Source organism: Athalia rosae, chromosome 6 (assembly GCF_917208135.1).
Source record: "Athalia rosae chromosome 6, iyAthRosa1.1, whole genome shotgun sequence".
Lineage (NCBI taxonomy): Eukaryota > Metazoa > Arthropoda > Insecta > Hymenoptera > Athaliidae > Athalia > Athalia rosae.
The window spans coordinates 4473882-4486711 of NC_064031.1; the positions used below are offsets into that span (position 1 = coordinate 4473882).

The window sequence follows — 12830 nt, forward strand, 5'->3', positions numbered from 1 at the left end:
AGTACATATATGAAACATATATATATATATATGTATGTACAATATCTATACAAATATATATACACGTGTATTATTTTTAATAACGCGCGAAACGTAATAACTTATTATAACAATAATACAGGCTCATATATAACTATATATATTTTTTCGAAGTACTGTTTTATCATTTGAAGCAATGGAATAAATAACGTGTATGAAAGATAAAGAAAAAGAAACACAGATGATAATAAATTAGGTGTATATTTATATAGAGCTGCAATGATAATTGTTGTATACCTACAATAGCGATCCAAAAATTAAAAAAACCATCGGACAATAGCAAAAATGAGAAAAACTATACGATGTGTACGGACTCTGAATCACGGAGATGAGATTTTACACATTCATTCGTGTAGGTAGACATTTCGTTCGTTGAGTTTCTGCACGGGTCTTGAATTCAGAAGAATCGGACCATCCGCAGAACAAATTTTTCGAAATTTGGAAACCTGGAAATCATCTTTCGTATCAGAGTAAGTTTTTAAAGTAAGGAAAAAAAAAGGGATCATAAAATTTTCAGTCGTGTATCATTCCAAGTATGTGGCGTTCAACTATTATAATTAAAAATTCAAAGATGAGCGATCTAAAAAAAACACCCAGGAGGTGCGTCGATAAAAATTTATCGGAAACTTACCTGTGCAGACGATATCGCGATTGGTTCCGGCTGAACGATCCAAGTGACAACCTCGCTGCACGGTGGCTGAGTTAGAGACCCGCTGTAAGTGTAGTAATTCTTTTCAAAGGGGGGAAACATCCACTCGAGTGGAAACGGAGGTATGTAAACTTTTGCACCGGGATGACCGACGCGCCATAAATTTGTCACGATGTGGTCCAGGTACGGATTATCCACGGTGGTAATCTGTGAGAAAATTCGATGAGAACGTCGAATATTTTTGCGCTTCCAGGCACCGAATAATATCGAGATAGACGATAACCACCTGAAAGAGGAACGCGGTGATCATCACGCCGTCTTTAGCGCCCAGGACGATAGCGTCCAAGGGAGAATTGAAGCCTCTTTTAACGTGAATCATCTGCAGTTCCATGGGATATCGAACGTAATCGACGGTGTGTTCGCTACCCTCAACGTCCGAGGGTCCCCAGTGAAACATCATTGAGTAAAAGTCGTAGCTGCCGCAGAGCGGACCTCCTTGAATACTCGGCCTCGAACATCGCGACCACAAAGCGCAGATTGATACTGAGAAAATATCGATTCGAAGTGAGAAGATTCCCCAGGCAAAAAAAAAAAACAGATATTGATGTCTAACGTTTACCGCAGCAACGTACCACCGTTACCGTCGTTCGCCATCGTCATGGACAAGGGTTGGACGCTGTATCCTCGCCATTTCAACGATTCGCTGGGCTGGACAACGCAGGCTGCACGTGTCACGATGTTGATCGGAGATTGAGAATTTCCTCCGCTTTCTGGGTACGATAGTTTCCATGTGTGAGGTCCGTTATGGTCCCCGTATCCGAATACGAAGACCGGAGAGTGCTGGCAGTCCAGAGGAGCGAATAGTTGGGTCCAATCGAGGATTTCGGTCAGAAGAAGGACTGGAAAGTAAATTGACCGATCGTTTTCGGTACCGATGATGGAAGAAGCATCAATAACCGAGTAGACATGGAAGTATTTTATCGGCTTCGATTGATCAAGGTCGCTTGCCGATTCATAGTCACATTGACAATTCGTGGGATTAAAATTAAACCATGAGAACATAAGAGCCATAAAATTTCATATCTGTCACCGAGATAATAAATCAGACGTCACAGAAGTCAATCAAAATCTAACCAATGAAATTGAAACCGGAATAATTTATTTGTGAGAACTAGAAACGTTTTTTTTCGATGAAATCTAGGCTATTCATTTTTAAATTATTATGCTATCGATATACTAATTGGGCGTACCTACGAGTAGAACACTGCCACAAACCACCAAAAATTCTGATAAAGAAAAGTCGAACATTTTTAATCAACCTGCAAAAGGTCCAGGATGAAAATTGCTTTATCGAATAACATCGGGGCCGGATTTTTTATCTACTGATTATTTCCGCACGTTGAAAAAAAAAAAAAACAACGGATCACTTGAAAATTTAGCACCGATGTCTCAGATATTAAAAATATTCGATCAAATCAATCAAGATCAATGGTAAAAACTGCGAGATGACGGTGGCTTGTTTCATTATAAATAAACTGACAATTTCGCTCTCCAATGAAAACAATAGAATTGAGCAATTCACATGGCCTGCAGACATTTAGCGTGAATCAGAGATAACGTTATTCCGGAAATCGCAAGTTTTCCGGAAAAAATTTTCTATCACGTGAGTCATTAGTGATGACCAATACGTCTACATTCCTCGCAATCAATCAGGACACTCGTAAAGTTTCCAGTATCAAATTCAAACGCCCGTACATAGGTTTTTATACTTCTATTTATCGCAATGTCGACTTTGTAGTATCATTTACCTGATCAGAAAAAAAAAAAAAAAAAAAAAAAAATAGAAAAGAAAAGAAATCTATAAATTTGATCTCTCAAACATACAATTTATGACGTTCATTAACCGATAGGTACATCTCGAGCCGCTGTTGATGCGAAAAGATTATATTTCATACGGCACATTTTTTCACGTTCTTATTCTCACACTACACAGTGTCACGAATAAGTTTGCCGTATCAACAAGCGATTAAAAAGTTTTCAATTCATTGTGCTAATCGCGCAATTAACGAGATATCAATAAAATGAATCAGTCATAAGTGGCGTGTAACTTATCATGTTACCGGTTTTAACCGGTGTTAGAGTTCATTTTTTCTGCATTTTTGACGATTATACGCGTCAAATCAGCGAACATATCAATCGTTTCAGCGTGCGAATGTACCGTTAACACGATTCACGAAATTGAAATTTTACTTTATCGTAGCCGATTCGAGAACGAATAAAAAAAAATAAAACATCTCAAGACTACGAACATGTGACCATGTTTGTTGTGCAAATTAGTTTATTGCCATTGGCATATTGGTATGTATATCGCGGTATTTATCAGCCAATACACATCGATAACATCTATTATCATATCTGCTACGGTGCGGCACGTGCTTTTGGGATTCAATAACGGTTCGAGAAAGCAGTAGCGTAAAATTTTGCGTCGACATAAAAAATAAGCTTCTATATTTAAACCTTGGACTCTGGCACAATATTTTTTCAACGCTCCAAAATTGAGAGTCCACACGATCGTGCATGATCATAGGTACGTAGGAGATATGGTTGGTGTGGAAACGTGAACCTGAAATTAATTGAAAATTGAGCCGAGTCAGGTATTTCATTACACCTCTGAACGCCAGGTAGACAATTGATGATTACGAAAGTGTGAATATCTGGAAGTAAATTCCCGTCTTACATACGATAACGATTTGCGAAAAGATATCGTCGCCAGACTATAGATACCGATACGGTCGCTTAGCCATCGAGCACGTGGATTACTCGGGCATTTTGACATAAATAACTACCGATAATTAGGCAATCCAGCCGACTATAAGTATAGGCGCTCGTCACGTGCGCCTTCAGTCGCGAGATTTATAATCTTAGTTCACTTCTGCACCAGACATTGTGCACGGAAGTGAGAAGTTTCTTACGTCATAACTGCATCCTCATTATTCGGACCAGCTTAAACGGACGAATTAACAGGTCGGTTCTAATTTCATTAACTTAATGGACAATGTGCGCGTTATGCGGCAGAAGTTGATTTTTATTACGGCACAGGCTTTCATAATTGCGCTTTGATGCGTTGTTGAGTGTCGTAAATTTTTCGATCCACCGAGATCGATTCTTGACGTTGTATTCATTTGACAGTTGATCGTGTCGCTTGCGAAGAAACACATTTGAAATCGAAGATGCCTCCTAATCAGACCCGTTCAACGTGGCGTCGTTCTATCCGACGTAAATTAGCCTTGAAGAGATCCACTTCAACGTCACAGTGCTGCAAGGTGTCCTGTCGAGCCGGTACGTTTGAATTTTTATTTTGACAATCGGTGAAATAGAAGGAAAAGAATTTAACTCGCGTGACTCAGAAAATAAAGGAATTTCATCAATTTCCTCGCAGGTCTTCGGTCCGCGAAATCCATCAAAAGGCGATTGAACAAACTTCACAAAAATAAAGAGCAGACCTGTCACCACAAAGGTAGGTATTTATGAAATCGAGAAGCGTACAGATTTCTGATTTTCGTTTTATTTACTTTTCCTTATGACGCAATCCATCAATTTTGCAGAGGCACATTTGACTGAATACACATGCTTACTTTATCAGGCCACTTGAATTCAATATCATTAAGCGATGTTATCAGGTGTGATGTGTTTCGCGAAAGATATATAATGACGAATTAACGTATCATTATCAATTTTCAGGTGTCAGTGGTCAATCACCGGTTGATTTAGCGCCAACCGACGTTGTACATAACGAAGAATTTCCACCATTGCAAATGACCGGGCACTGGACTCCACTCGGTAGCGCGCACATGTACAACACCGGCAATACAGGTGAGTTACGTTCCACCCTCATCACCAAAATACAGTGATTTTTAATCCAAGTTCTCCGCAAAATACTCCAGGATGCGTTAATAAAATTGTTCAATTTTTCCTCTGATTCGCCGTAACGCAGCTGAAATTAGACTGAGTCTGGACCGACCACCGGCGATATTATCCGGAGGACCTTTGAAAGATGAATTCGAATTCGCGCAGCTCCATTTTCATTGGGGGCCGAGCAACTGTCACGGTGCTGAACATTCCTTGAACGGAAAGCTGTGAGTATTTATTTAAAATCATATTTCCTGTTTCCATCTACGTCGCTTTGACGAATTTCATCATGCGTTACAGTTTTTCAATGGAGGCTCACGCCGTTCATTTCAACAAAAAATACGACAGCATTGAAAACTGCTTGGACAAACGTGACGGTCTGGTGGTAGTCGGGTACTTTTTAAAAGTCGTCGGTGACGACAGAACCGTGGATCACCCGCAGTTTGCAAAAATTACCAACGAACTTCACCACGTAGTCGAACCAAATACCCAGGCCGAGCTTCCGCACGGTAATTATGCATCCATATTTCACATCTAGGGACGCCATTGGAGGATTCAATGGACAGTTTTTTTTGATTTCATCAATGACTGATGGAACGATACAAATAATTGCAGATGCTCTGGCTTGGATGAAGCAAGGTCGTTGTCTGTGCAGTGGCTACTACACGTACCATGGTTCTTTGACTACGCCACCTTACAACGAATGTGTCACCTGGATTCTGTTCCCGGACCCCATAAGGATAACGAAAAGACAGGCTGAACTATTCCGCAACATGAAGTCTCATTCGGGGGGTTGCATCACGGCAAATTTCCGTCCAGTTCAAGGTCTCAACGGACGACGTGTGTTGTTCGGATGCTGATACAATTTCGAAGTGACTTCTCTAGAATAATATCATTGTTTAATGACTAGTTAATAGTCATGCATCGTTATATTCTACCAAGTAGAGTTTACAGATTTCTATACCATGTATATTATCTAATCATTAATATTATTATTAATAATTTTCATATAAGTTTTGTATGACTGTGAAATTGTTTTTGAATGGGTCGTATTTTAAGTACACGCATCAAAAATGATAAAGAACTTCGGAATCTAAATGTGGAACATTCCACGTCGAAACGAAGACGTTCCGACTTATTGGTCTCCGATTGCCTATCTTCGATATACAGAGAATCAATTTTTGAGGAAACTACAGCTTCGATTTCGAATTTTTTTCCCTCCCCAAAAAAAGCGTTGGAAAAGACGGGAATTGTAAGACCTTAATCAAACACGTAGATTCGTAGGTCAATTCAATTAACGAATTCGTGTTCCTGGCCTACTTTGATCCAGTCTCTCGTATGAATAACGATCGAGTAAGCTTGAAATTTTGACGCATCGATCCGATCGGAATTCACATGTTTCCAAAATACCCTTCTAACCACTAAATCCGAGCGTATGATAAAAAGAAAATACCATAAAAAACCTAGATGTAAAGACGCGGATTCCCGAAGATGAATTATCAAATGGGTAAGTAGTTATTCCAACTTCTAATACGCGATGATCGATGATCGTATCTGTGTTACACGTGGTTCTGAAGCCGGCAACAAACAATCGGGCCAATCCCCGATAAATTTGGAGGAAGAAAACGCTGTGGGAATCCAACTTCCCCCACTGGTGATGAGCGGCCACTGGAATCAGGATGGCAGTACGTGGCTCGTGAACACCGGGACCACAGGTAGTCCATTTTTCAATCGAAGTTCGTCATAAAATTCAGACTGTCAAAACTCAACAAATAAAAATCCATATAGTTTTCCGATCGTACGAGTCCATTTTTTAACGTTAACAGCTCGGATAACCCTCGGAAGCGACAGACTTCCGGCAACAATTCGCGGAGGTCCTTTAGGCGAAGACGTGTATCAGCTGGACGAAGTTGTATTTCGTTGGGGTGCGTCGGATTGCATGGGGGCCGAGCATACCTTGAACGGTACATGGTTCACCATGGAAGCCCAAGCGATACATTGGAACTTGCGTTATGGTTCGATAAAAAATTGCTGGGACAAAAAGGACGGGATAGCGATATGTGCCTACTTGCTACAGGTCTACCATCTCCCTCCGTGGTACGAACATCCCCTGTTCATCAAAATCACCGACAACTTACCCGACGTTATCCAACCAGAAGTATCCGTAAAAATCGCTCCAAGTAAGGACATGGATTGTCAATTTTTCACCATTCGCAATTTGTGCGGAATCGTGATATGGACAGCGCATGCAACGCTGGTTAAAATAATGATCCTTGCTATACAGATGCGTTGGCCTGGATGAGACAGGCCTGTCAGACACTCGGATATTACACATATCAGGGTTCGATAACGACCAGCCCTTATCACGAGTGCGTTACTTGGATAGTATTCCCAGAACCTGTCAGAATATCGGAGCATCAAGCGAAAATGTTCCGAACTTTGCGCAACAAATATGGTAGTTCTATTCGTGAGAATCATCGGCCCGTCCAACAGCTCAACGGTCGTCGTATTTATTACGCTAGTTAAATGTCCCACCACATCGAATGACGAAGAATATTGAACTTTGCTTCGATTGAAATGAGATTTTGGATGTGTTCAAATTTCATCTACTCTCACAGTCCCTGTTTGTAATATACCAATTGTAATCCGGAACACGAATGTTAAAAACATTTTGATTGTCGAACCGAAGTGAGAAATTTTTTTGAAAATTTGAAAAATCAATTTTTCAATGATCCCTCGATATTCCGTAAATCAATGAATTTTAATAATCCTACGGAATTACGGTTTACATGGCCGACTATACGAACGGTACATCGCAATATTATTTCGATACAGTTGAGTGTCTCGATTTGTTTTTCTGAACAACGTGTTGTAAACACAATTCCGAGACTTTACATCTAGGCTTCGGGCCATTTGCTCGCCAGACTCGATGAGGTGAAGGTCAATATCGCCCGATGGAGAACTACGCATGAAATTTGTCCTCCTTTGATGTTCGGGCGTTTTTCATAATAAATTGATAAAACAGTGTTTGAACAATCACGGACAGTGACTGATATAAAAACAGTGAACTTTAATGTATAATATGGTTTATGATCGTACAGTCTTAAGTTTTCGGTACAGAAATTTTTACAAACTTCACATTCGGTATCTGCCATTGTGGTCGTGGTCACCAACGATTTTCACCTCATTGGAACCATTGAGGCAGCCCTCCAACAAATTCTCAAGTGTAGGAATGCTCGGTGAATATGATCACAAGTGAAAATATCATTGTGTTAATTTCCTAGTGGTGGGATTTTTGCACATCGCGCGTTACGGACACTGGAAGGTATCCCATCCAAGGTAACACATCAGTCAAGTATTTAAAATTTAGTCTTGCAACGTAGCTGCCGTTCTGAGGTATTTGAGAGTTCGATTTTTATCCGTTTTTCAACAACAATCAACGGAACATCGTTAATCAATAAACTTGACTTTGTTTATTGCTCGCTCCATTTATCAGTTTTGCCAATGGCTTGGCAGCATCGTCATCCAATCTTTCGATGTCTTGATCGAATATCCTGCCGCTTCTGCAACAGGTGAATATTACGAACATGAAGTCAGAGTTTTTTTTTTCAAACGTTTTTTGGTAGAAAATTTTACGCCACAACTTACTTTGCAAAATTTTCAACGTCTTGTACGGTTTCCGGTAATTTGGTATTCAACGTTTCCGGAAGGAACAACGATAACAGACCAACAATCAAAGAAGAGAATCCAAATATCACCAGTGGCATGTGTTGCCAAACTTCAGCCTGTGATTAAAAAACCAACATTAGTAGATGAAAATGATAAAAACTCGATGCCTGTTATGTAAAATATTGTGAATGAGCTGAATTTTCAATCATCAGCAAACTCACCAGATGATTTATGTAAGGTGCTAGAATTCCGCCAAATCTTGCCGAAGTGGAACAAGCTCCGAGTCCGACATTTCTAATTGAAGTAGGAAATTGCTCGGCGGCGAAAACGTACACCGCTCCGTACGAAGAAGTGATTGCCATTTTTCCGACCATCGCAAAAGTGACGACCAACCACGGCATATCTGCATAAAATTTGGTAAGTTGTAAAAATCAATCGTTTCTAACTTTCATGGAACAAATTTTTAAATTTAATGAGATTTATTTTGAGACTTTTGCATACAGTTTGAATAGGTCTGAACTTATTAACTTCTTGTGATGATGGTATAATTATGATTCGTTCTGATCAAATTTGATAGTCTCAAAGTGATTCAATCAGAGCTAATGGTATCTAATCAGATAATTCTAAGATCTCCTCCACTTACCTGTTGGAATCATCCAAGTTGAAATTAATGCCGCACCGGAGAGCATCATGCATCCGCAGAGGATAATTTTTCTTCCCCATCTGTCCAATGTGAACAGTATAAACAGGTAAGCTGGCACTTCGACGGCAGCAGCGATTGCGAAATTTACGTACTCGTCACCAACCAAATTAGAGGTATTCCAAGATAGTCCGTAATACGTACTGCTGTTGACGAACCTGAAGACGCAAGAGACAAGGGTGCAGCCGGTTCGTCGATCAGAGTAATATAATTGAAATCTAATCATGAAACTGATAACTCACCAAACGAGAAATAGTAGCAGGCTCTTCTTCCGCAAAGTCGGGTACCGGAAAAGATCGGCGAACGACGCCTGCTTGGTTTCCGTTGGTTTCCCGTCACTACCCATACTCAACAAACATTCCACAGTATTCATGGACAACTCCACACCATTCTCCAAAGATGCCTTCTGCAGCAATTCCTTCGCTCTTCGAGCTTGTCCCTGGGTCAACAACCATCTTGCAGACTCAGGGATAAACCTGTCGAATAAGTTATTTGAATATTAATTTTTTTTCATCGATATACCACGTTTTCAGGATGGATTTAAAGGTATAAAATAATTGTTTCTATAGCTCGGTAAAGATTCTTGAACCGATACAGATTGTCCTGAGGATTGTTCATAGTTATGAAATTACTTGTAAAATTTAAAACTAAAAACGTTCGGCGCATGCAATAGATAATAGTAAGGAGTGTGAGGAGTCGGCGTCGTCGAGAAAACTACGTCAGTTCATATCATTTGCAGTGCAATAAAATTGTTATTGACTCAGTTTTACTATTTGCGTATCAATTATCTGTTGCATGCTCCCCACGATTTTCGTTTTAAATCTTACAATTATTTTAATTGCTTTCAAAAACTCGCAATCACAGATCTTCGGGACAATTCACATGGTGTTATCGTGATAAATTTTATTGATCATCGATCAATTTTTTTTCTTCTGAAAAGGAATTGATAATTGCATTCTCATCCAGTTGCGAGCTTTGTGTAAAGTTTCAAGTCTCTAGCTCATCGAGATCATTCAGTTGAAAATCGATTGCAAAATTTTTACCGAACAGACAGACAGACAGATTTGAAAGTCAGTTTATAAAGACGTGGTAAAAAAGGGATGAAACCATGAAGAGACAAATAAAAAAAAAAAAAAACTCAAATAATTCAAAGCAATCAATCGACTGTACCACCAGTAAGCGAGAAACACAACACTTGGGATGGTGAAGACGATCTGCAAGGTCCTCCAGTTTGTGAAATAATAAGCCAATCCAGCGACAAGGATGTATCCTGACGAAAAAAATAGCTGACAACCCATCCCAGCCACGAGTCTTTTTTTTGGACCAACCATTTCGAGCGCTGTGAGTTCAAGAGTTGATTGACTTTAAGAATTTGAAAATTAATTATATCACATGAAAGAATGAACGAAGGTATAATTCTCACCGATCACGTAAGCGACCAGAAATACCCCGCTGGTTGTTGACCCGACAATCAATCTAAAAATCATGTACGATATGTACTCCGGTGATACCGCAACAAGGACACCACCGACCAGCTGGGTTATCAATGCCGAAAAAAATGCCACCCTGCGTCCGTATTTGTCTGACATTCCACCGAAAATCATCGATCCCAGCATCACTCCGACCATGAAAAGCGAATCTCCGAGGGCTCGGAGCCAAGCTTTGTCGCAAACCAGATTCCACTGGAAGAAAATATCGGTGAGAGCTATCAAATTAAATGTAATTAGAGCAGCTATTTCTTTATCTCTGATTTACCTCGGTGGTGGCCGTTAGCGCGTAAGTGCTTTTATCATAGACGAAAGAATAGCAGGTAACGGTCGGAGGCACAGCAAGCGATAGATTTTTATCCGCAGTAAACGAGTTAGAATCCTTAAAATCTCGATCAAATCTTTCGCACTGCGACCAGGTATTCGTTTCATAGTTCCACGGATAGCTGAGATTAGAGATTTCCGGTGGTAGAAGGAAAGTGGAGTTCGTCGTAATTTCGTTTGGTAGTGCACACCGAAAATCTGTTTTAGCCGTTAAGAAAACTCCTCCCATTTTATGGAATGCACACGATATTGCTGGTAGGCATAAGAGGAAATATATCCTCCTTTGATACCGGCCAAAGTCGCCCATGTGCTGAATCACGTCGTCGTAGCCCATTTTTAAAAATCTCTGTCTATCGTTCGAATACGTATCAGACTAACTAGCTACTGTGTTTCCTGTTCAAAAATATTCTCTTCTATTCGTCGTCGACGTAGAAGAACTCTCGGAAACTGCTCTAGTCCTCCGAATGCGAGGAGACGGATTAATCCAACCCAAATCCGTTCGGCCAAATTTTTTTCGAGAGTTTCGCAGCGTCCTGAAACCCAAGACAAACTGAAAATTTATTATCAATTTTGAGACCAACGTATTTCGCCTTACGTCACGCGCAAATAACTATTCTCGACATTATAGTAAACGATTCATCGATCACAAATGATTGTTCAATGAAAAAATTGCGTTTCAGGCTGCATTTCGATCTCCCTTTACATCGATTTTTGATACCCTGCACAAATGATGAAATACTTGCATTGCAGGTTTAGGTATCACATGACAATACGATTACGAGAATTCATTTTTTCATTTTGTAAGAACCTAAATAGCCATGAAATCGTCCTAGCAGAATGTAACCAGTTTCAATTAATCTCAACAGCATCGCGCGTTGTGCATTTAATTTTTTTCCCTTTGATCGCATATGTCATAGTGAAAGTAATTATCGAAATTGATTGATTTTTAATACGATGAAACACTGTGAACGATACAATGAAAGAGATAAAATCGAATCCAACGGTCGATCTCATTTTCAACTAGAGGTACCTAAAATTTTTGTCACAGCCAATTCAAATTCAAAGCTACGATTCTCGCGCTGCTTTATTAGAACCTGCTACTCACTCGGTGTGTCGGACCCCGCGGCACTGTGTTCGGCACAACTCTGAACAGAAATGCAACTCAGGTTTGTTTATATCAGTGCACTGTGTGGGCTTAAGGAAAAAATGTACAATTCTCTGGGAAATCCCAGGGGCATGCCGTGGATCGAGAGAGGGAAAAGGAAAAAGCGCGGCAACACTCTTGGTGGGACCGATCGTCACGGTTTGCCAAGATTATCTGTGCATGCACGTGAGTAGAGTTCATTACCATCGGAATAACGATTTTTGAGACCCGATCCTTACGCACTGAGTGCATAACATTTTATAGCGATATTCAGCGCCACGATTATTAAACAATCCTTGACTCACAATTAGCCATGAGGAAAAGTTCGATGTAGCTCGTGGTAAACGCAAAGTCGAGAGCTGGACGAGCTTGATTTCTGGGTGTAAAAAAATTTTCGTTCAATCAACAAACTTGTTTCGTTGCGCGTTGGTTTTTAATTAGTTTTATGGCTAAGAAAGAACGAGTCCTTCTCGATCGAAGAATCATCATTTGATACTTTTGGATGCGCGCGGCGAATAGTATGATGTCCTCGCAAATATCTTGATTAATGGGCGATAGTTCGAATAGCAGTTTGTTCTCTCAATTAATTTAACGAACTTTCCGTTTACTGGGCGAAATTTTTACCATCGAATTCACAACATATGTACAGTTAAATCAATGAACGATTTTGTAGTCTACTTACGACACTCGAATTTCTATTTAATAGGGTTGTTTTCAAACAGACATTTATTCACAATATGCGATACAAATTTTCTTCATTACAAATATTTTGTCATCGACATCGATCTCTTTTTGAAGCTTTTTTTTTATGAACTAGTTTCACGTTTTCATTCAAACTTGCATTCGGAAAAGAAGAGCATTCTCAATTCAAATAATATCAACTTATACCTCGAATATAACTGCTGCAGC

At 39.9% G+C, this 12830-nt stretch overlaps 4 protein-coding genes across 24 annotated transcripts in view; 2 read left to right on the forward strand and 2 right to left on the reverse strand.

The window, feature by feature from the left end:
- Positions 1 to 221: 221 nt before the first annotated feature.
- Positions 222 to 2415, reverse strand: LOC105687850 (carbonic anhydrase 1-like). 2 transcript variants are annotated; one of them, XM_012403761.3, is made up of 5 exons: positions 1939 to 2415; positions 1321 to 1587; positions 975 to 1231; positions 671 to 895; positions 222 to 485 (listed from the first exon to the last, which is right to left on the reverse strand). In XM_012403761.3, the coding sequence occupies exons 1-5, from the start codon at positions 1994 to 1996 to the stop codon at positions 384 to 386; spliced, it is 909 nt and encodes a 302-aa protein (XP_012259184.2). In that variant the 5' UTR covers positions 1997 to 2415; the 3' UTR covers positions 222 to 383. The 2 variants fall into 2 exon arrangements, with proteins under 2 accessions (XP_012259184.2, XP_048512989.1); XM_048657032.1 differs by lacking the exon at positions 1939 to 2415 and having other exon boundaries at positions 1321 to 1932.
- A 954-nt stretch (positions 2416 to 3369) lies between these two features.
- LOC105687851 lies at positions 3370 to 7810 on the forward strand. Its single transcript, XM_048656847.1, has 10 exons — positions 3370 to 3712; positions 3878 to 4027; positions 4128 to 4205; positions 4430 to 4561; positions 4683 to 4824; positions 4898 to 5106; positions 5213 to 5444; positions 6128 to 6312; positions 6424 to 6777; positions 6882 to 7810. Exons 2-10 carry the CDS (start codon positions 3919 to 3921, stop codon positions 7121 to 7123), a joined length of 1683 nt encoding a protein of 560 aa, XP_048512804.1. The 5' UTR covers positions 3370 to 3712; positions 3878 to 3918; the 3' UTR covers positions 7124 to 7810.
- LOC105687884 (organic cation transporter protein-like) lies at positions 7625 to 11958 on the reverse strand. The gene is made up of 9 exons (XM_012403826.4): positions 11883 to 11958; positions 10722 to 11310; positions 10390 to 10648; positions 10137 to 10305; positions 9209 to 9442; positions 8910 to 9124; positions 8488 to 8669; positions 8246 to 8382; positions 7625 to 8160 (listed from the first exon to the last, which is right to left on the reverse strand). Exons 2-9 carry the CDS (start codon positions 11109 to 11111, stop codon positions 8052 to 8054), a joined length of 1695 nt encoding a protein of 564 aa, XP_012259249.2. The 5' UTR covers positions 11112 to 11310; positions 11883 to 11958; the 3' UTR covers positions 7625 to 8051.
- LOC105687875 (intersectin-1) overlaps positions 10483 to 12830 on the forward strand; it is a 44789-nt gene continuing 42441 nt past the window's right edge. For all 20 annotated transcript variants that reach the window (XM_048657008.1, XM_048657009.1, XM_048657011.1 and 17 more), the window contains exon 1: positions 10483 to 10664. The gene's annotated coding sequence lies outside the window, so the exon portion shown is untranslated. The remainder of the gene's footprint in view (positions 10665 to 12830) is intronic.